Genomic DNA, 24,369 nt, shown 5'->3' with positions numbered 1-24,369 from the left:
CTTCTTGAAACTGTCAATTAAAAGAACGGAGACAGAATATATTCCTGGCTAGAGTCCCATTCCTTTAACTAGACTAGAGCCAGGATCCCACAGGAATACAAGCAGTGCTAAACTACCAGCAGGAGTCTTGTAACCGTGTAAGGAAAAAGAAGTCGAAATATATTTTCATTCACTCCTCCAACTCCTAAAAAGGGAGTAAAAATCAGGATGGGAGGAAAGGCAAATTTCTCATTGGCATGCACAGAACATAACACTTGCATTTAATTTCACAATAACTGACTACTTCAGTTGATTTGAAGTTTCTGGGACTCTCTTGATAAGAACAGAAATGCCAGATCTTGGTATGGTAGATTTGTTTCCTGCTGCCTTGAAGGCTTATTTTGCTGTGGTCGGATGCCTGCCTAATTTCTAAAGAAGCACATCGAGCCAAGGAGAGAATAAATGAATAATCGGAGAGAGATTCCTAGGTAGACAGTGTGTTAGAACATGAGTTGTAGGAACTTAAAGATTAGCAGATGTATCGTGTGTGTGTGTTTTTTTTTTGAGAAATAGAATGAATATACAAATATATACCGTATTTGCCAGCGTATAAGACGACTGGGCATATAAGACGACCCCCCAACATTTCCACTCAAAATACAGTACTATGGGCCACTATGGGCAAAAGCTAATATAATCCAAAACAAAACAAAAAGACACCTACATTCACGAATACATTTGCTTGAATTTTTAGTCGCTGCAAATCTGAAGGTAGCGATGCTGAGCATAAGTACTCCAAAGGTGATGGGAAAAATGCCTAGAATGTGCTAGATGCATCCTTCATTGTATGCTCATTAACACTGCAAGGCCCAATACAACAATGGCTAGGGAAGCCAGTCCCCCAGTGGGGCCTGGGGATCCCCGGGAATTATAGCTCATCTCCAGACTAAAGTGATCAGTTCCCCAGGAGAAACGGTCTGCTTTGGAGGGTGGACTCTATGAGTATTCTAGTCCACTGAGGTGCCCAATTCCACCCACTTCCAGTGCCATCCCCAGAGTCTCAAAGGTATTTCCCAATGCAGAGCTGGTAACCTAACATTGCCCCTTGTCTTGACCAACACACGGACAACAACCTCACATTAAGGGATGGGAGCAGGCTATCAAGAAGCATCGCCATTGCCTGGACTGTATCCCAACCCGAAAGGACAACAGTTTTGAAGCTCTCCTGCACTTGCAAAGAGGACATCTGCCTCCTCTTTTAGGAGATGACTGAGAAAAGATGCGTGCGCTTTTAGGAATGCAACAGTGAACTGCTCCTCTGTGTTTATAAATCGCACGTGGGGGTGGGGAAACCATCGCCCCCCCAAAATAAAAAATTGAAGAAATCCTGACCTATGAAATCTGTCTTTTTAAGTAGTGTAAGTTAGGGTTACTACACCAAATAAGAGGATGTGTTCAGACAGACTACTTCAAACATCGCTATGACAGATCTCCTTTTAAACCCTCCTACTATGGAAGCTGTGATTGTTGCAACTAGCTAGGAATGCTCTGAACCTTTGAATTCCAAAATAGGACATTTGCATCCATTTTTTAAGAAGAGCCCAAAAGAGGATGGGCACCAAAAAAAGAGGCATGTCCTCTAGAACAGTGGTCCCCAACCTTTTTATCACTGGGGACTGGTCAACACTTGACAATTTTACTGAGGCCTGGGGGGTAGGGTAGTCTTTTGCCGAGGGATGTCACCACTGCCTGAGCCCCTGCTCCACTTGCTTTCCTGCCTGCACCCCTGATTTTCCGCCGCCCGCTGGGGGGTGCTGCCAGCAGCAGCTGCACAGTGCCACACAGTGCCACACTGAGGGGGAGCCCCAGCCATGGCCGCCGCTGGAGAGCACCAAAGGTGATCCGGCAGCAGTGGAATGGCAGCTCCCGAGGCAGTAGCCGGGGAGGATGAGGAGTACCCGCGGACTAGTACCGACTGATCCACGGACCGGTCCCAGTCCCCGGACTGGGGGTTGGGGACCACTGCTCTAGAACAGCAGTCCCCAACCTTTTTGCGGTTGAGTACCGTCTCCGGGGGTGGGGGAGAGCCAGTGGCCCAGGCACCATGCATGCATGGCAGCAGCGTGCAAATGCACATGCACAGTTGTCACGCATATGCATTTGCGCCATTTGTGCCCAGTTAGGGGCACTAACATGTACGTGCTGCAGCTCCGCGCATGCGTGTTTGCACCAGCAGTGGGCGCTAACGTGCTTGCGCTGCAACTGCGCATGCACATTTGCATCCGCTGGTGTGCTGGCGGCCACACCTGCCTCTCCCCCCTTCTTGCAGTGAGAAGCTAGCCAGGCTGCGAGCAAAGTGGCCACTTTGGCGGCTGCTTTGGCAGCCATTCCGCTTGCAGCCTGGCAAGCTTGTTGCTGTGTGTGGGGGGGAGAGGTAGGAGCGGCTGCTGACAGCCTGGTATCGGGCCACAGACTGGAGGTTGATGACCCCTGCTCTAGAAGATCAACATCCACAAACAGATCAACACTGAACAACAGAAGAACTGGGTTAGAGGAGAATTCTCTCTTCTTGGAAGAGGAAACCATCTGGGGTCAATACCTTCACCCTCATGCTTACCTCAGTGGAACACAAGCTCCACGGAAGGTGCACTGTACAAGCATGCCCTGAGGCTGGGGTCTCTGTCTGTCAGGTGACAGCAGAACATGGCCTTGATGGAGTCTACTCTGGAATCAGTTGGTTTGAAGGTGGCCAGTTGGCTCTCAGCGGCATGCTCAGAAGCCGAAGTCACCCCATCTGAGTTCCTACCAGACATGTGCTGATATACGCTAGAATCGGTAGTGTGTGTGATTTAACAGTATAAGAAGAATATCCTACAGGGGGTACCAGAGATGTGTAGTTAGGATAATTAGATTAGGAACTTCTTGATATATTTTAATAATCTCCTCTTGATTGGCTCAACGGGAGACTTCCTGATTGCCTTTTCCTCCAGAAAAAAATTAGTCAGACTGCCAGGACTTTCTCTCTCTCTTTCTCTCTCTTTTACATAAAAACTTTGTCTCTTTTCTTTAAAAGAATAAAGGGAAAGGCAGGCAGGAGGTAAAGGAGCAGGAAGCCTCAAACTGAGCCAATCAGGAGGAGATTATTTGATTGGCCTAAGAACTGTGACTAGTCCAAGGTCATCCAGCTTGGCTGCATGTGGTGGAAGCAAACCCAGTTCGCCAGACAAAAGTCCACTGCTCTTTAACCACTATACCTCTCAGAGTCGAGGGGGAGGGGCAGTGAGCTCACTGACCAGAGGCAATACCCATTGGCCCAAGGGCTTGTCACTCCCCAGGAATGAGTGGGGGAGGGAGTATGGGCTGAATCCAGACCTGGCCCTCCCCTGGGGAAACATTTAAAAGCTATGCCCAGGAGTAGCCAGATCTATTCTCCAGTAAGTAGAAATAGTAAATTGACAGAAAATTGGTAACTGGGCAAAGAGAAGCCATCTTATCTTGCTGTATTCCAAGGGTCTACCCTGTGACACTTGCCCAAATAAGCAAACAGTCCCGGACTCAAATTGACCACAGTGGAACCTGTCAGAAATGTCGGGATGCCAGTCCCCAGGTGGGATCCCCTGGAAAGAGAAACCCAACCAGAAGTCTAAAAGCAGAACTGTTCTGCACATGGAGGGAAGCATTCTACAAGAGGAGGGCAGGATGCTGTTTCCATTGGCTGCAGAGGAGAGGACACGCAGTAATGGGTTTAAACTTCAAGTACAACGATATAGGCTAGATATCAGGGGGAAAAAATTCACAGTCAGAGTAGTTCAGCAGTGGAATAGGCTGCCTAAGGAGGTGGTGAGCTCCCCCTCACTGGCAGTCTTCAAACAAAGGTTGGATACACACTTTTCTTGGATGCTTTAGGATGCTTAGGGCTGATCCTGCGTTGAGCAGGGGGTTGGACTAGATGGCTTGTATGGCCCCTTCCAACTCTATGATTCTATGATTCTACAATAAACTCATTTTCAAACTGAACATAAATTATTGTTTAGGATTTTAATATTAATGATTGTTTATTTTATGATAGATTCAAATGAGTAGCCGTGTTGGTCTGAAGTAGCACAATAAACTCAGAGTCCAGTAGCACCTTTAAGACCAACAAAGATTTATTCAAGGCGTGAGCTTTCGAGTGCAAGCACTCTTCCTCAGACTAAGTTGATGGTCAGTTCTTAGTCTGATGAAGAGCGCTTGCACTCGAAAGCTCACACCTTGAATAAATCTTTGTTGGTTAAGACCTCCAACCTTAAGTGCTCTTAAGACCTTAAGTGCTCCAGGACTCTGATTTTATTGTGTTTATTTTATGGTTATTGGGTTATTTTATTGTATGCTTTTGTCGTTACCCACCCTGAGCCTTTGAGGAAGGGTGGGCTATAAACAAATGTTGTTGTTGTTGTTGTTGTTATTACTCATCTCCAAACTAAAGACATCAGCAAATGTCTGCCTTGAAAGGAGGACTCCCTAGCATTATACTCCACCTAAGTCCCTCTCTTTCCACTCCAGCTCCACCCCCAAAGTCTCCAAGTATTTCCTAACCTAGAGCTGCCAACCCTAGAGAACCTTGGGTTTGAATTGGACATGAATGCAGGGGAACATTATTCTCTTGCATTTCTCTTCTTCTTATACTGCTTCTAGAAAGCAGTGATTTCTTCCTTAACTGGTGCCTTGGTACAAATTACGCACAGCTGTTTTATTTTGTCAATATATACACAGATGTTCTGCCTGAACTACAAATTTAAGATGGATAGGATAATCACCAGTCATAAGCCACAGATTGTTCAAACCTGCTGTGTGGTGCAGATGTAAGAAAACCCAGTGAGATAGAAACGTCTTTTCAACCCCTATGCAGAGCAGACATATGCAACCGAAGATGTCAAAAGAAACTGGCTTCTTCCGTAAAGAGCACCAGTGTGGTGCAGAAGCACAGTGGCTATGAGTGGCAGACTCTGATCTGGAGAACGGGGTTTTATTTCCCTCTCCTTGTCAGAATCCCCAAGGTTTCTGTCATGATTTGCAAGGTATGGCTGTCCACTGTGTAACCATTTTGAAATGTATTCTTTTGCTTTTGAACCTCCCTACTGCAGTTCATATCGCTTGTAGAATTATGCGCTGTGCTTCAAGGTCATTTCACTGAATACTATCATGTCTGGCTGGCCTCCCGGCTAGGCACCTGTGACTGGGGGGGTGTTGTGTCTGGCGGGCCTGTGAATCCTAATGGGCCTGGGAAAGGCGGGAAACCCTCAGGGAATAAGAACTGGTGTATGACCTGTGTTACTCAGATTCGGCTTTGTAAGTCCTAGGAGAGGTGCTATGAATAAACTTGCATCTTTTTCACAAGTGAAGTTTTATTTCAAGTCTGTCATCCTGACAGTAAGCCGAATCTCAGTTTTTCATGCAAGGACATTTCCCTGCTAACTGCTGGATTGTCCGAAGAACGTGGGCGCCGGGGCCGCTGACATGGAAGGTGCCAGGGCAGTGGGTGGCATGGAGATCCCAGTGTGCCCTGACCCGGGCACCCCACCTGTGCCGGATGTGAAACCCTGCGTAGAGGACCGGCGGTCTGGAGTGGCTTGAATACTGGGATCCCTGCCGTGGATTGGTGTCTCATCATCCCATTATGTCACAGAGCTCCATGGCCGGAACACTCCCACCCGCTACGATGAACCGCAGCCATCAGGGTGGTTGTACGACTCGACCCGTGCCATGCTGGATGTGGAAACAGTGGCTCAGCTGGAGGTGTTGGAGCTGAGAGACCTCCTGGATCGGGTGGGGGAGTAGATGGCCCCGCTGGCGGGGTCACAAGACATGGAGGTCCAACGAGCTGCATGCTATTTCCTGGCCGAGATGAGGCATCCTGTTCTTTGACCGGAGGGAGAAGTAGCCCACCTGACGAGGACCCAGCTTTCAGCAGGTGCACAGCAAGCTCAGCCTTGAGCGGTGCCCCAAGACCCTCCAGTGCAGCCCCAGCAACCAGCAGAACAACCACCTCAAGAACCGGTGCCCTAGCAGCTGGCGGTCCCTGTGCTGCCAGGCCAACTGGGAGCCCCGGGAGGGGGAAACCCCCAGCATCGTGTGTCCCATTTTCGATTTCGCTACGACTGTTCTCCCGATACATTCGCCCACTTCATGATCTAGTTGCAGGGCTACATGATGGACTTTGATTTTCTGTTTCAGGATGGAGCCGATCGAGTATGCTTCGTGGGTGAAGCGCTGGAGGGGGATTTGGAGAAATGATACATGAACTTGTTTACCTACGTTGCCCCGGAGGTCCGTGATTTTGACCTGTTTTTACACGCCTTCCGCAAACGCTTTGAGAATCTGCTGGTGTCCACGTTGGCCCTGGAGGAACTCCGCCATCTGAAGCAAGGGTCCATTACAGTCTCCAAGTATGCAGGGGAGTTCCAGTGGTCGGTGACCCAAGTTCCAGAATGGTCGGAGATCACCCAGGTGCATGCCTTCTGAGATGGCTTACGCCGCGATCTACTGGAGAAGTGTCTCACCTAGGCACACCCTACTACGCTGATGGGTTGGATACGCATGGACGGAGAAATTGAAGATAGGATATGCTAAGTGATGAGTCCCCCCATGTGACAACTCAGCTGGCTAATTTTTGTGCCACTGCCATAAAAATCCGATGCTCTAAAGTAGCATAATTTTAAATTCTATTTTATGATCTGTTTTAAATTATATTGTATTATATTAAATTAAATTATATTAAATGGCCATATTCTTTTGGTTTTTTTATGTATTCATATAAATTGGTCTGAACGACTGTAATAAAGTTTGAAAGAAAAAAAGATAGGATGCGCATCCTGACGTTCTTGGATGGTAAAGGAACCAGAGACAAGACCCCTAAACGTGTTGCGAGTGGCTGGAAACCAGCAACAGGTAAAGTGCCATTGCCTGACACGGCGGAGAGAGCCCGGCGACGGGAGAAGGGTCTGTGCCTGGAATGCAATGGCCACGGACATTTCCTGGCAGAGTGCCCTACCAAGAAAACGACAGGAGGAGAAGAAACACCAAAACCAGCTTCCAAGCCAGCCACCCCAACTACCAGTGGAGGGAAGCCAGGTCGAAAAATGGTCTGGGCGCTGCTCACTCCTTTGACCGAACCCCTGGAATCTACATCCAGTGAGGGATCAGAGAATGATGAAGATCCCCATAGGCCAGCAGGAAACGGGGGCGACCTGTCATGGGACAGCCCCGTCGACAGGTCAGAGGCAGGGACAAAAGGTCGGTAAGTCCCATTCCCCTACTGCTAATTCCAGTGACTTTGTCCAACCTCGCAATGGGAACTGGAGTGAAAGTGCAAGGGATTTTGGACTGTGGTTGCACCAGAACCATTGTATATCCCCAGATGGTGTAAGCCTTGGGTGTGTATGTAGAGCCCCTATGGAAACCTTTGAACTTTCCGCAGATGGATGAAGAATTCTCCAAAGGGGGTGAAGCCGTAACACGCAGCTTGCCCATTAATTTAGACATTGAAGAACATTGGGAACACATTCAACCAACAGTTGCAGCACGAGCTGCATTTTTGTTGGTGCTGGGGTTGGACTGGCTGCATAAGCATGACCCCAGTGTTCGCTGGCGATCCTGGGTGCTCACCTTTAATGACCCAGGGTGTAGGCATCACTGCCAAGGTGCAGCGCCAGGGCCCTCCATGGAAGGGCAGAGAGAATATGCAGTGTTGTGCCAGCGAGCGGTGCCGGGGCTCCCTAAGGAGCACTGGGATTTGGGGGAGGTTTTCGAGGAACGTGAATGTGACAAGCTACCCTCCCCCCAATCATAAGACAGACAGTGCAATTGAGTTGAAGCCTGGGGAGCCCCTACCCAAGTCCAAACTGTATTCGAGGAGTCAGCGGGAAATGGCGGAACTATACACCTTTCTGGACAAAAACTTAGCATGTGGATTCATCTGCCCCACCACTTCCCACATGGCGACGCCCATCCTGTTTGTGAAAAAGAAGGACGGCTCACTTGGATTATCGGGGTCTGAACACAGTCTCCACATCAAATGCCTACCTTCTGCCCGTGATCAAAGACTTATTGGGCCACTTGGGGAAGGGAAAGATTTTTAGTAAACTGGATTTGTGATAGATTTACTACAGAGTGAGGATTAAGGAAGGGCATGAACATTTAACAGCATTTAACACCCCATTGGGGCAATTTGAGTATTGTGTGATGCTGTTCGGGTTGTCCGGTGCACCCGGCGTGTTCATGAACTTAAGTTCTGCATGATTTATTGTATAAGGGGGCTCTGGTGTTCTGGGATGATATTTTACTGTATTCAGTAAATATGGAGGAACACATTAAGTTGGTCCTGGAAGTTCTGCAAAGACTGAGAAATAACCAGTTGTATGCCAAACTGTCCAAATGTGAGTTCCACAAAGAAAGTGTGGATTTCCTGGGATACCTTTTCTCCCCCCAGGGTATTGAGATGGACTCTAATAAAGTAAAAGACTTACTGAACTGGGAGCCCCCTAGAACCCATAAGCAACTGCAATGTTTTCTAGGATTCGCCAATTTTTACTGAACATTCATCCCAAATTTTGCACGGGTGGCCCTGTTGAAAACCAAGGGGGGACGGATTAGCGCACTGAAGCCCAGTGCCATGTTGCTGTGGTCAGAGAAATGACAAGAAACGTTTGATAAACTGAAGGCTCTGTTCACCACAGAACCCATTTTGCGCCATGCTGACCCCCAAAAGGCTTTCGTGATCCAAGTCGATTCTAGCGAAGTGGCTATGGGGGCTGTGATCCTACAGAGCGGGGAGGATGGGAAGCTGCACCCCCTGGCCTATATCTATAAGAAATTTAATGAAACCAATCGTAACTGGCCAATTTGGTAGAAGGAGGTGGCTGCAGGAAAACTAGCACTGTCTACGTGGAGGCATTGGTTGGAGGGAGCCACGGACCTTTTCGAAGTCTGGACGGACCATAAGAACTTACAAGCACTCCACCAAGCCCGTACTCTCACCACCAAACAAATGTGGTGGGCCAAGTTCTTCTATCACTTCTCCTTCACACTCTGGCATTTTCTGGGAAAGCAGAACTTTCTGGCTGACGCCCTGTCCCACCTACCGCAGTACGAAAGCAGGCGGGAGCCAGTGGTGGACACAGTGTTCAGCTCCTCCCAACTGGGCTTGGTGGTAGTGACACATAGCCAAGCATCATCCGGAACGCTGGCTCTAGGGAGGTGAATCCAAAAGGAATTGTCAAGGGATTAAGAGTTTGCCCGCTTCCGAGACTCTCTTCAGGAAAGGGGGTTTTCTGTAAAGGTGAAAAAATTTATGTGCCAGCTTTTGCTTTGAAGCCTGGTCCTGCTGATGCTGGATAGATATGAAGGGATTTTTACAGAGGTAGAATGTCAGAATCCCCAAGGTTTCTGTCATGATTTGCAAGGTATGGCTGTCCACTGTGTAACCATTATGAAATGTATTATTTTGCCTTTGAACCTCCCTACTGCAGTTAGTATCGCTTGTAGAATTAGGCGCTATGCTTCAAGGTCGTTTCACTGAATACTATCATGTCTGGCCGGGCTCCCGGCTAGGCACCTGTGACTCGGGGGGGGGGGGTGTTGTGTCTGGCGGGCCTGTGAATCCTAACAAGCCTGGGAAAGGCGGGAAACCCTCAGGGAATAAGAACTAGTGTATGACCTGTGTAGCTCAGATTCGGCTTTGTAAGTCCTAGGAGAGCTGCTTTGAATAAACTTTTTCACAAGTTTTATTTCAAGTCTGTTATCCTGACACTCCTCCACATGCAGCCAGCTGGGTGACCTTGGGCCAGTCACAGTTCTACGAGAGCTGTTCTTGCAAAGAAATTCTCTTAGAGCCCTCTCAGCCCACCGACCTCCATTTGTGGAGAGATGGAGGGAAGGGTTTTGTAAGCCTCTTTTGGGATTCCTTCAGGTAGTAGAAAGTGGTTGTAAAAACAGCCCTTCTTCTCAGAGCTCTCTCAGCCCCACCTCCCTCACAGGGTATCTGTTGTGGGCAGAGGAAGGGAAAGGTGTTTTCAAGCTGCTTTGTGACTCCTTTGGGTAGTGAAAAGCAGAATATAAAGTCACCAGCTCTTCTTCTTCTACTACTGTAATCAAACTTGAGGCAGTCAATATGGCATATGGATTACACATGAACATACATGAAGCTGCCTTATACTAAATCAGACCATCGCTCCACCAAGGTCAGTGCTGCCTACTCAAGTTGGCAGCTGCTCTCCAGGGTCTCAGGCTGAGGTCTTCCCCATCACCTCATACCTGGTCCTTTCAACTGGGGATGCCAGGGATTGAACTGGGGACTTTCTGCATGCAAAGCAGAGGCTCAACCTGTGAGAGTCTGGGATTAACAATTTATTTATCTGTTGATATTTAATTGCATGGCAGAAGACTCCCAAACCTCACAATGCCATTTTTGGTGCTGCTTTGTCATGGGTGTGGGGGTTATATAGCACATTTCCTGAGAATAAAGGTAAAGGTAAAGGTATCCCCTGTGCAAGCACCGAGTCATGTCTGACCCTTGGGGTGACGCCCTCTAGCGTTTTCATGGCAGACTCAATACGGGGTGGTTTGCCAGTGCCTTCCCCAGTCATGACCGTTTACCCCCCCCCCCAGCAAGCTGGGTCCTCATTTTACTGACCTCAGAAGGATGGAAGGCGGAGTCAACCTTGAGCCGGCTGCTGGGATCGAACTCCCAGCCTCATGGGCAAAGCTTTCAGGCGGCTGCCTTACCACTCTGCGCCACAAGAGGTTCTTTTCCTGAGAATAGGACATGCAATTTTCACCCACACTCTACTGCCTTTGGGAAGAGCCTGACTGAAGAAAAGCTTGAATGATAGTACAGTGACATTTATTATCCTCCTGGTTTACTAATAAATATTTCTCCACTGCTCCTCTGGCACAGGAAGCAGCCCCTTGCTGGTAAGCATTCTGATTTATATTGATGGCCTTGCTTGTGCGGCAGACACTGTGGCTCGTAGGGGCCTGCACGACTCAGCTCTTGGTTGGAACTAAGTGCTAAACAAGATTTCCAATTCTGTCCATGAGATCTTTATCCCTGTTCGCTGGTGTGTGTGTGTGTGTGTGTGTGTAAAGGGCCATCAAGTTGCAGCCAAATTATGGCAACTCCAGCAAGGGGCTTCTAAGGCAAGAGAGAAGCAGAAGTGGTCTGCCATGGCCTCCCTCTACCAAGCCTTTCTTGGTGGTCTCCCATTCAAGTACTGTCCCTGCTTAACTTCCAAGATCAAAGGAGAAACCCTGCTTAACCCGGTGATAAAGAGATACCGAGCATGTTTAGTTGTTTCTGTTACTGAATTTCCATCTTACCACATCATGGAGGCTTAAAGGGGCCTCCCCCTTCACCTCCTTGCCCCTCCCTCTGTATTTCATACTGAACTCTGGGTAACCAGCAGATGATGTTCAGCAGGTGGGCAGAGGTGGGGCTGGCTTTAAATTATGATTGAAACTGTTTTATTACTGCATCTGACTGTTGTGAACAGTATTTTGCACTGTTTTGTTATTGTAGCTTATGCTGAATTATGTTATTGTAGCTTATGTGTGGGGAGGGGATGGTATAAAAATTTAATCAATAACAGCAACAATATTAAAGCAGCTAGCTTAAAGCAAACAATGGGCATAAATAGGCATGGAGCACATAGGGCAATCATGGGAATTACCTACAAAAAGTATTCCTCTAGAGTTGGGCCTGCTCTCTCCTCCGCCAGAGTGTACATAAATGTTCTGCCTGACCGGCAGATTTAAGATGAATGGGATAATCATCTGTCACAAGCTCCAAATTGTTCAAGTCTGCTGAGTTTGTGTGTGACAGAGAGAGAGTGTGTGCAAATCTGTAAGAAAACCCAGTGTGATAGAAACTCCTTTCCAAGCACTATGCAAAGAAAAGTAGAGCTGGAGAAGTCAGAAGAAATTATTAGGACCATTCCACACATCCGGCAATGTAGCTAAATCTGTGCACTATTGAAAAGGGCTTTTGTGGATTCCCCGAAAAGCGCTACAATGAAGCAATTTTTGCGGGAGTATTGCAGGAGTGTTGCAGATTGTGTACGATGTCATGTGTAATGTTAAAAAATAGTGTTACACATTGGTAAGACTTCAGCAACATTAACGCTGTGCGGAATGGACCTTATTGATTCCGGCCTCACAATTCAGTCCTGCAATCTTTTGAAGGGTGAATTCACGATAACTTTATGGGCTCCAACGTTGGATGCTAGGAACTACTGAATTAAGTAGGTGGCAAGTAAAACAAAAGCATTCTAAAGTATTTAATTTTTTTCTTTTTAAAACTGTGGCTGAGGAAGGGTATGACCAAAAATGATTAAATTCTTCGTCGACACTTTGTTATTGTTCTTTTAAAATATCAAGGTATTTTTGCTGCATAATCTTTGTAAATGAACACTTGCGTCCAATTTTGATCTTTCCCCTTTAATTAACCTGCAATAAATGTGCATGTAAATTGCAAAGGGTACAATTTATTCTTTCCATATGCAAGTTCAGGGAGGCTGCCCTGAAATGTCCTTGAATTTTTTTTCAGGGAATTACAGGAGGATGCTTTCAAAGGTTTGGGAGAAGAGAAAGTGAAGAGAATTAGACAAAAGACAACAGAGCAAGGCTACCCTGAGTTTCCTTTGCAGACTTTTTAGACATTAGAGGAACCCCTGAAATATTGTTCAGGTTTCAAGGAACCCCAAAGTGGTGAGATGTCCCTGCAAAGAAGTGGACCATTCTGGAGAAAGAAATTTCTGGGAAAGGCTGCTTGGTTGGGAATCCCTGTTCCTTTGTAATGCATCAGAGAACTACGGAAAGGCAGCCATGACGTAGCTGGCACTACCTTGGAGGTTCACATCAACACTGCCCTTAGGACAGCCTTTAAAACCAACAAAGATTTATTCAGGGCATTTGCTTTTGTGTGCATGCACACTTCCTCAGACAATGGAACAGAGGAGAAAGCAAATTCATAAACAGCATCATAAGTCCAAATATGCAGAATGATAATTCTTTGCTAGAAAAGCCAATCAGCCCTTTGGCTTCAGTTGTCGTTCACAAAAACATTGGGGCTATAAAACGGTTAAGATCAGTGATTAATGGCAGACAGTTTCCCAGTTATGAAAAGAACGAATTAAGAGAGGTTTGTTGCTAACTCTATCCATCTCCACACAAGCATAGAGGCATCCTCACAAGTGACAAGCCATGCTGAATTTGTTATCCGGTCCTGAGACCAGAGAGTTAGATTCTAAATTGCATTACATACTTATATCACATTACAGTCTCAGTGCCCCAAATAAAATGAAAAGAAGAGAGGATTGTAAAGAATGTGGATATAAGAGTTGAATGAGGTTAGCATATGTAGTGAGATAAGAAACCAATATCCTTGTTGAGTCCATTGTTTTGAGCGTTGTAATAACTTGCATTTCTGCAATCTCTCTTTCTAATCTGCTCTTGAAGTTTCTTTGCAGACTTAGAGCAACATTTCCTAAACTCCCACCCATTCCCATCTCTCTATGTTCTCCACACAGCTGCCTCAGGATATTGAAGCCCCCCACAGATCCTACTGCCTACAAGACCCAAACCTGAACAAAACATGTGCAAATGAATCATACGGTTTGCTGACTTCATAAATGCAGGGCGCTCATTTTCTTTTCACAGGTGGCAGAAATAACGTATGTGTCATGTCTTTTTCACAGTTCTCTCAAATATCATCCAAACAGGTGGAATGTGTCTCTTTTAGGTGAATATTTCTTTAGAGCTACCTTTTCCTTAGAGAAAAGAGTTTTAGAGAAATATTCACCTTAAAGACAACTGTCTAGAAAGCAGTTTAGTAAGGTGCTATTAAAATGGTTTTTTCCTTTCCCATCCTGTCATTGACTTTTCAGGGCCAGCACTTTTCAGCTCTAAAGAAGAGTACCTACAGGTTACTAGGCAATGTAGATCAATCATCAGAAATGCCAAAGCTGAGAGTGAGCTAAGATTGGCCAGAGAAGCCCATTGTAACAAGAAAGAGGAGCAAAAGTAAAGTAAATGAGACTGTTGGGTGCAGATGACAAATGCTAACGGAGGATGCAGAGAAAGCAGAAAGGCTCAGCGCCTATTTTACATATGTTTTTTTCCCACAGGTCAAAAGGTTTAGGCACATCTAGAGATGGCAGTAGCCAAGTCTGGGTGGCAGGTTGACATGGACAGAGAGGTTGTCAAGAAGCATTTAGCTGCACTGGATGACTTCAAATCCCCTGGGCTGGATGAAATGCACCCGAGAGTGCTTAAACAACTTTCCGGAGAACTTGCAGAACCCTTGTCCATCATCTTAAGGACCTCTTTAAGGACTGGAGATGTCCCGGAGGACTGGAAGAGAACAAACACTATTCTGATCTTCAAAAAAGTGAAGAAGGATGACCTGGGAAACTACAGACCAGTGAGTCTGACCTCTGTTGTGGGGACAATAATGGAGCAGATATTAAAGGGAGCGATCTGCAAACATCTGGAGGACAATTTGGTGATCCAAGGAAGTCAGCATGGATTTGTCTCCAACAGGTCCTGTCAGACCAACCTGGTTTCCTTCTTTAACCAAGTAACAGGTTTGCTGGATTGTGGAAATTTGGTTGATGTTGTTTACTTGGATTTTAGCAAAGCTTTTGATAAGGTTCCTCATGATGTTCTGATGGATAAATTGAAGGACTGCAATCTGGATTTTCAGATAGGTGGATAGGGAATTGGTATGAGAACCGCACTCAAAGAGTTGTTGTCAACGGTGTTTCATTAGACTGGAGGGAGGTGAGTAGCGGGGTACCTCAGGGCTCGGTGCTCGGTCCGGTACTTTTAAACATATTTATTAATGATCTAATGAGCTTGTGGTCGACCACATCACATGCAACCATCTGGATGACCCTGGGCCGGTCTCAGTTCTCTCAGAGCTCTCTCAGCCCCCACCTACCCCAAAGCAAAACATTCTGGTTGGTCTTAATAGATGGTATTATATGGGATGTGTTCATATTTATGACAGACACAAATGGATGGATGATACTGACCAGGGCCAATCATGCTTAACAAGTTCACAGTCAGAGCAGAGTGGAATAGGCTACCTAAGGAGGTGGTGAGCTCCCCGTCACTGGCAGTCTTCAAGCGAAGGTTGGATACACACTTTTCTTGGATGCTTTAGGATGCTTTGGGCTGATCCTGTGTTGAGCAGGAGGTTGGACTAGATGGCCTGTATGGCCCCTTCCAACTCTATGATTCTGTGATTCTATGATTCTGTGAACAATCTCTAACTCTCCTTTATCCAATTTTGAATTCCACACAGGCTGCGTTTCATCTGGAAAAGGTTGGTTAAACTCTGAAAAAAGAGCCCATTACAAGGTATACCTTGCTACCTCATGAAGGCAGCAATTTCTATAGAGTGGGATGGGATTCTCCTAGAAAAAAACAAATATTTGCAGGTATGGGGGAAAATAAAGGGGTTTTGTTTCAAGGTTCTGAGTCACCGCAAATTATAAGGTGTAGTAGAAAGTTGTGATTGTACAGACACTCCCAGTTTTTTAATTGGGAAAAAAATCCATTTTTTTCTTTCCTCAGTCCCCCACAGATGGGGCATATGTTGCAACTGCCTATTCATAGTGTCTTTCTACACAATGCTTGGTTAAAATATGTACTGCAACAATCCCCGCTCTTGACATTTCAAACAACTCTTGTTTTCTGCTGGGCGGAAGAAGAAAAAAAGGAAGGGGGGGGGGAAAGCCCACACATCTAATAGTTAAAATGATGCCCCTCAAAACAGCTTGGCAGAAATGACAGCCAAATGATAGTTTGGCATTTGAAACAGCTGTTGTGTTCAAACGAAAAAATTCTAAGGCCGTAGCAGACTCTAGATAATAAGAGACGGGGATGGATAAGAGACGGGGATAATAAGAGACGGCTTTTTTTTCGGTTGGCAAAAAGCAAAAAAGGGGTCCCCTCTGGACCCTCCAAAAGACATGCTGAGAATTGGGGACCTGCCTATACAAAACCAATGTAGGGTGTGGGTAGCAATGTACAGAAGAATGGGGGGGGGGATTTGTCAGAATTTGTTACCACTTTTAGAATCCCAATGGAAAATTTCCTGTTCCAATTCTCTAAGGCAGTGGTCCCCAACCTTTTAATCACTGGGACCGGTCAACGCTTGACAATTTTACTGAGGCCAGGGGGGGGGTAGTCTTTTGCCGAGGGATGTTCCTGCTGCTGCCTGAGCCCTGGTCCACTTACTTTCTCGCTGGTGCCCCTGACTTCCCGCCACCCACTGGGGGGCGCTGCCAGCAGCAGCTGTGCAGTGCCATGCCGAGGGGGGGGGGCCAGCCATGGCGGCCGCTGGAGATCACCAAAGGTGAGCCGGCGGCAGAGTGGCAGCAACCGGGGAGGAGGACGAGGAGGAGCTGCGGCCCAGTATCGACTGATCTACGGACCGGTACTGGTCCCCGGCCCAGGGGTTGGGGACCACTAAGGGGACAATGTTAAAGTAAATCATATTGCAGGTTAATGGAGGAATGACTAACAGCAGTGGAAGAATCTTGGATCTGTCTAATCTTTTTGGCAGCAGCAATGAAAAGGGCTACCCTGTCATTTATGGAGTGATTAGAACTTCCCAGGAAGAAAGATAGTCTGCCCTGCGCTCATTCCATGCCAAGCTGGACGTATCCTTAGACCCGTAATTACCAAACTGTATGCTAAGACTGTGCTGGCGAGCAAACTACTATAGGTAGGCTCAACTACCCCCTATATACCCCCAGAACATGGGTTACCCACAGTGTCTCTGCATGATTTATGATGGTCCCTCTTCCTATTAAGCTTGGAATAAGGACCAGTGTCCAAGGAAAGGGTTCCTCTCATTTTAGTTGAGAAAAATAAGTCAAGACTTGGTGACTGAAATTTTGAGAAAATTTGCTGGATCCAGCCAGCTTTTTCGCTGAGGCTCACCCAGTTCCCATCTCCACTTCTGCCTCCATCCTACGTGGAGTTTTAACCATGGGTTCCCAGTTGTGGTGTTTGTGGACACTATGGCTGTGCAGTTTTTTTTTTTATGTTGCTTTGGCAGCAGCTACCACAAGAACTGTGTGCACTTCAAGAAGGACGTAGATAAAATTGAAAGGGCACAGAGGAGAGCGGTGAAGATGATCTGGGGCCAAGGGACCAAGCCCTATGAAGATAGGTTGAGAGACTTGGGAATGTTCAGGTTGGAGAAAAGAAGGTTGAGAGGGGACTTGATAGCCCTCTTTAAGTATTTGAAAGGTTGTCACTTGGAGGAGGGCAGGATGCTGTTTCCGTTGGCTGCAGAGGAAAGGACGCGCAGTAATGGGTTTAAACTGCAAGTACAACGATATAGGCTAGATATCAGGAAAATAATTTTCACAGTCAGAATAGTTCAGCAGTGGAATAGGCTGCCTAAGGAGGTGGTGAGCTCCCCCTCACTGGCAGTCTTCAAGCAAAGGTTGGAGACACACTTTTCTTGGATGCTTTAGGATGCTTAGGGCTGATCCTGCGTTGAGCAGGGGGTTGGACTAGATGGCCTGTGTGGCCCCTTCCAACTCTATGATTCCGTGATTCTGATTTATACTGTGTTACTGAAGCTAAATTGCGGTCATCATTTTGTGCCTGGCTCTGCCTCCTATGACGGCCATTTTGTTGCTTCGCCCACCATGCCATGTCAGAATTTCAGATGTGCCCGCAAGCTCAAAAAGGTTGGGGACCCCAGCCTAAAACAAATCCAGCTTGTTCCCCAGGAGTACTGTGACGGAAAACATCTGTTGACATTATTTTGTCATCAACATCTTGTGAGATAAGTTAGGCTGCAGTAGAGTGACTAACTCAATATCACCCAGTTTATTTCCAAGGCAGACCTATAATATGAACCTGGGCCCCTCAAATTCTAGTCACACTCTCTCACCCCTATACGGCACAGCTAGTTCTCCTTAGATTTTCCTTATGTTCCTAAAACATTTTCATATGCTAGTTCAACCCAAGGAGGAATCTTTTTCTCTGTTCTGTTCAAGCCAATAGCAAAACAGGTGGGTATTTTTTGTAACACGGTAACAAACGGGTTCAGTAATACAAAGGATGTTGCAGAGGTGTGTGTAGATAACTGTGTGTGTGTAGCGTGAGAATCTGAATTTGCACATCCATATCGCAGGATCTTTGTGAGTGTCAAGCATGCGGATATATTCAGAAAGGTGTCTGGCTTGATATGTTGATTGCAAACTCCCCAAGTAGGCCTTTCTCTGCTGCAATGGTTTGTGTGAATTAATGGAGCAGCTGAAGGTCATGAAAGGTCAACGTAACGGGCTGAGCACTGCTTCTTTTTCTTTCTCCAGGTATATTGCTTTGTGCTCTCTGTTTCCCAAGATAGTTTCAGGGGCAGCCTTTTACAGAGCTGGTATCCTCAAGAGAAGACTTAGATTGTTTCTGTACTGCTTATTAAAACTTTAGTACACGTGTATGAGTCAAGCGGGGGAAGACGGCAGGCATACAGATCTAGGGCACTGCCACACGAAGATGCTATCCCATTTCAAAGTTCCACCTTGAAGATTATAAAAGCGTGTGTGTGGGGGGGAGTTTCACAAGGGCTCTTCCATATGGTGTGTGCAGTACAACTGGATCATTTTAAAAAATTCAGTTTCCCACAGTGCCCTCCCTTTTTTGGTTCTCCATTCTCAAATGGTGTACTTACATCGAGATATCACTATATCGAAAAACTTCAGTTTTTATAGCAAACATAGAAACAGGAGGGAAAACATTATGTGGCTTGTTATGAAGCGCTACAAGGAGTTCAGGCAGTATCTTCCATGACTCAGAAACACAACCATACAACAAAACCTGAATGAAAACGATTTCACCCCAAAAGGAATTACATTTTCATAAAAGCTGGGCCAACAATGCTTGTCATTTAAGATAGCGATCCCCAACCTGTGGGCCGTGGACCACATGTGGTCCATCGAGTAATTGGAGCTGGGCCCCGAAGGACGCCTTCTCCCCCCCCCCCGGCCCTTTACTTCACCCCCCCCCGGCCCTTTACAACACACTTTGGGTGTCATTGTCTCCCATCACTCCCAGATGGGACTATCTCGTTGCAGAGAAACAAGCCCAGGGTTCCCATTGATTTGTCCTTGTCATGAGTTAAAATTTCCATGCAAATAAAATGTTCCTTATGTTCATTGTTGTGGCGTGTCTGTATCTTATTTTGAAGGGATGTTTAAACATTACCATAGCGATCAGAGTCAGAGAGTGTTAGGGCAGTGGTTCAGAGTAAACTACCCCCCCTCCCACCGGGCCTCAGTAAAATTGTCAAGCGTTGAGTGGTCCCTGGTGATAAAAAGGTTGGGGACCACTGATTTAAGACATCTGAAATGGAAAGAAAAAAAAAAAAGAGCACCCTTTGCCATCAGAATAGGGAAAGCACAGTGGGAGGGAAGTCAGAAGTCTGACCTCTACCCTGACCATACCCCCAAGATGCAATGAGCAACAGAGTGCTTTCTAAAAGCATTGCCTCAGCTCACGTGTTATGGGTCATGTAACTAGGCCCTGAGGAGCAGGTGGGGCCATAGGCAGGTTGGAAATCAGTTCATGCTAACACCCAGGAACCAATTAGTTGAATCAATAAGTGTATGAGTGGGTACATATATGGGCAAGTGTCAGTGACTACAATGACCATGTATGACCCCCCCCCCCAAAAAAAAAAGGTGCATATGCCAGTTTATGCAGACATTCCTCCATGGGAATGTAGCCCATGTCTGGGTTGGAATATGAAAGATCTGCAGTATGCATAACTGAACGGAATATAAAGGGTGTCCTGCAGAGAAAATGTACATTTAGCATAAACAGGACAGGAAATCCCTGATAATTTTCAAATTATCTTCTCAACAGGAGACTTCCTGCTTTTTGAGTGCACTTCCTCCCTGCTTGCCTCTAGAACAGCATTTGAACAACTGCAGACAACAGCTAGCAAGATAGTTAGTTCTCTCTTTCTATACATAGCTGTTTCTCTTCATAAGTAAAACTATTTTATTCTTTAAGCAGCCCTCTCTGCATACTCAAACTCTGCCAGCAGTAAGAGCCTGGCACACCCTTAAAGGCATTTGAGTGCGAAGTAGCCTTCGGAATGGAATCATTTTCTATTGCTCATAAAATATTTCTGACATTTTATTCCGGCTGTTCTGCACAAAATAAAATCATGCCATCTTTTACTTCTTTAGGGCCTTGACCTTCACTCTCCTCTTTCCCTATAGTTTGTTTTAGGACATGAAACTCAAAGATGGTCTCGATTCCATAAATTGGCTATTCAGGACAACATTCTATTCATTTACTTGTTGAAGCATTTATACCCTGCATTTTTCCTTGTGGTTCAGTGGCTCTTATTGTATGAGGATGATGCAATTTTACGCCGTTGGAGAATTAGAGCAGTCGGATTAATTGCTGGTCCATGTATATGAAATAAATTAGCAACTGATGTCGCATAATACAGGTACAATAGTTTTTCTTCCACTATACCAACTGGGGAAAAAAAAAATAAAGACAGCTTGATTGCTTATCTTAATAAATATGCCATCAGGGATAATTACTGTTTTGCCATCCCCCTCCACATTCGCATGATAGTTCCCCCCCTAGCTTCACTAAAGGAAGCTCTTCCAATTGTCCTTTCAAATCAACAACCTCCAAAGGCATTTAGACAAACTCTGAAGTCACATCATCTTTTATATCCTTTGCAAAGCATCTCATATCCTTCCCCCCCCCCCCTAAGCAGCAGAGAAAGAAGCCTGCTCTCCCCGCTTTCCTTGCCTGGCTGCATACGGTGACTCATACAAACTTATTCAGAACCTGAGTGGGTATGAAAGGAACGGGAATCTATAATTTAGGAGCCATGAGAACACTCCCCATAGCCCTCTGGGGAGAAAGGAAATCGGAAACGGTAGGTGGAAGAAACGGTGGGTGGTGTTTCTTGCCAGCTGCACAGGGAATGAAATGTTTCCAGGCCTACACATTAGGCTTGAACACTGATGAGCAACCGTGCCCTAAATGGGGAAGGAACAGCGCTTTGCATGACAAGAGATCCCACATCCTCACTTGTCAAATACAAGTAACAGACCTGGGCACCCAAGAGGTCTAAATTAGAAGTTTGCAGCTATGCGGGGCATCTTTGCTGCACGGGGCTGGAGGCGCCTGGTGGTGAAGGAAAGCTGTACTCCAAATGTTTACTAGTGGCTCAGCTGCAGAGAACCACCTCAGACTCCCCCCCCCCAAGACCCTGATCCCTCCTGCCTTCCCATACCACAAAATGGTCCTGCTTTTGCACTATAGTTCCTGTTCTGAACCCTAAAGCCACACAGCCCTAATATTAGAACCCAACATTTAATTGAAGCAATCCCAACCTAGGACTCATGTCAACTATTAAGGGCTGTTAGGTCCTTAGAAGATTTCCAGCGGATTTACCTCTTTCTTTTCCCCCTAGTTAACCCGTGGAATTCAACAGGCACACATGACCTCAGGATTGTTAGTATTGCCTTTTAGAATTCCCCCTTGCAGAACCCAAATAGGCTGGGAAAAAAATACAGACGTGTCCTTAATTCCACCACCAATTAAACACAGAATTGCCCTCTGCCTAATTTATGAGAGCTTTCATCAGTAATCCGCTTATTAAAGCTCAAAGGTCTGAACGAAGTATATAAAACATTTCAAGCGGGTAACTGTGTTGGTCTGCAGTTAAACAAGCAAGGTTCAAATTCAACTATAGTCTTGAAGTTCCACAAGATTCCCAGGCTAAAGTCTCCTGAGAGTCAAAGCTTAGCACCTGGGAACTGTGTTGGTCTTTAAGGTGCTCAAATCTCACTCTGTTATCTAAAATGGATTCTCACCTATCACTTTTCCTAGAAAGAGGGACTTCAGGGAGCTGAACTGAAGGTCTGAAATTCCCGGCAGGCTGTGGGTCACTGGAGGGTAGTGGTCCAGCTGCAGAAACACAAAACAAAGAAGCCAGCCTTTCAGATGAGCATGCCCTTACAATATTCCCCAACCAGGCCTTCCTGAAGGAGGTGACATCACCCCAGATCCCTCTGCTCCCGGATGCTCTTGTTTTATCTTTGATTGTTAATGGCCACCAGCCAGCTTCCTTCAGAGCCAAGGTCAAGCCTTGGTTCTAAGGAGACACTTTGAAACCAGCGGATATGATTGGTCTCACCTTCCCCTCCAATCCACATCCTGTCACCTAAGGAAAGCTGTAGTCTATAGCTAGATGCAAGCATCCTGAAACAATGAATTCAGAAACCAAGGCCATTTCAGTTCCATAGCCCTTCCACTGCTCTCTGCCAGTGGAACTGAGGCCCATTCCGCACACACCGGATAATGCAATTTCAATGCCCTTTTGTAGCTGGATTTTCCTATGCAGAACAGGAAAATCTACTTCTAAAGTGCATTGAAAGTGCATTATCTAGTGTGTGCAGAATGGGCCTGAGTATAAATGAAACACAGGCAGGTCTGTAACCAGGAGCTTAAACCGTGAACACCCAAATTTAAACAGCAATGAAAAAAAGCCTAATTTTGAGATCCGTCCTGTGGGTTTTGAGATTCAGCAAAGGAAGACAAAAGGTTTGTCTTTCCCAGCTTGAACCTTTGGCCTGCAAACCCAGAAAGCATCAAAATTTGCTTTGATTATGCCCATTATGCAGTGTGCATAGAATCTGTTGAATTATGATTTCCCTGGCAAGTGTTATTTTTTCCAGGGTGTTCCTTGAATGTGACACTTGAAAACCATAATCAAGAAGGGACGTAAAAGCTTCAGCTTAAGGAAGGGTCGCAGCACGGGAACACTGAAGGCTACTCCGTAGGGGAGCTGGTGGGAAGAATGGAACTCTGAAAAGAGGGAAGAGGTCTCACAAATGAGCTTCGGAACACTTTGGTCACAACAAGGTCGAAAGACCCCCACAGTTCCTTATTCCTTTCCCTGAATGAGTAGCGTTGAACTCTGTGGTCCAAACCAAGATGGCGGAGTCCCTTGCTGGCTTTGGTAGCTTAAATTCCCACTTCTAAAAAGAGCTTCTTTTTTTTTTTTTGGTACCCTGATTTTTACTACCCAAAGGAGTCTCAAAGAGTTGCCTTCCTTTCCTCTCTCCACAACAGACACCCTGTGAGGTAGGTGGGGCTGAGAGAGCTCTAAGGGAACTGTTTTGTGAGAACAACTAGAAGAGAACTGGAACAAAACCTGCTGAGGGGGGGGGATGCACCTGCCTGAACCCCGGAAGAGCACCGGCATTGGGGTGAAATGGAGAGGTACTTTGACATTTTGGAAAACTCCATGCAGGCTTTCTCAAGCAGGGTTTCCTGATGGCCCCGGGTTTCCCGAATGGGTGGGAGTTGATTTTTAATATATATATTTAAATGTGTTGAACATTTATCAGGTAGAATCCTAGAATCCTAGAATCATAGAGTTGGGCCATACAGACCATCTAGTACAACCCCCTGTTCAATGCAGAAATATAACCATATATGGTTTTGCAAATTTTATAATTTTAACCTGTTTGTATAGCTGTTAGGAGTCTCTTGTGGCACAGGGTGGTAAGGCAGCAGAAATGCTGTTTGAAGCTCTCTGCCCATGAGGCTGGGAGTTCAAACCCAGCAGCCGGCTCAAGGTTGACTCAGCCTTCCATCCTTCTGAGGTCAGTAAAATGAGTACCCAGCTTGCTGCTGGGGGGTAAACGGTAATGACTGGGGAAGGCACAGGCAAACCACCCCGTATTGAGTCTGCCATGAAAACACTGGAGGGCATCATCCCAAGGGTCAGACATGACTCGGTGCTTGCACACCTTTATCTTTATAGCTGTTAATTTAAATGATTTGTGTGTGTGTGTGTGTGTTTAGATTGTGTAAACTGCCCCGAAATGGTGTTTTAAGAGAGGCAGTATATAAATCCCTAAATCAAATAAATATAATAAAATAAAATATCTGCCCCCGCTCTCCCAAAATGACCAATGGTGGACCTGGAGGGGGTGGGAAAGGGAGGGTCCCGGATGGGCATGTCCCAAGCTCTGCTTCCCAACCATGTTCTGCACCATCTCATCTCTTCTGGGGTTTCTTGAAACCTCAACAATGTTCCAGAGAGTTCTCAAAGGTAAAAAGATTGATAAAGTAATTAGCTTCTATCGTAATGAAGCTTATTGACCATAGTGTTTTGCCCCAAAACCAACACGTTAGCCCCCTCCCCACAACCCCAGTGTGCCAAGGTCACTTCCGAGTGACGTTAGCATGCCAGATGCTTTTCCTGGTCTGAGTGAGTGGGGGGGGGGGGGAGCCTCAGCAAAACAGGGGTTTCCTGGCTCTGGTGGGGCCCTGGCAACCCTA

At 46.2% G+C, this 24,369-nt stretch overlaps 1 protein-coding gene across 2 annotated transcripts in view; it reads right to left on the bottom strand.

The window, feature by feature from the left end:
• Positions 1–24,369, bottom strand: part of CNTNAP2 (contactin associated protein 2) — a 1,139,689-nt gene that overhangs the window by 49,253 nt on the left and 1,066,067 nt on the right. For both annotated transcript variants that reach the window (XM_077304685.1, XM_077304684.1), the window contains exon 21: positions 21,891–21,984. In XM_077304685.1, the coding sequence (XP_077160800.1) occupies positions 21,891–21,984 (94 nt within the window). The remainder of the gene's footprint in view (positions 1–21,890; positions 21,985–24,369) is intronic.

This window comes from Paroedura picta, chromosome 11 (genome assembly GCF_049243985.1).
Source record: "Paroedura picta isolate Pp20150507F chromosome 11, Ppicta_v3.0, whole genome shotgun sequence".
Lineage (NCBI taxonomy): Eukaryota > Metazoa > Chordata > Lepidosauria > Squamata > Gekkonidae > Paroedura > Paroedura picta.
The sequence above is the reverse complement of the archived record's forward strand: the minus strand, read 5'-3'. Positions and strand labels throughout refer to the sequence as shown.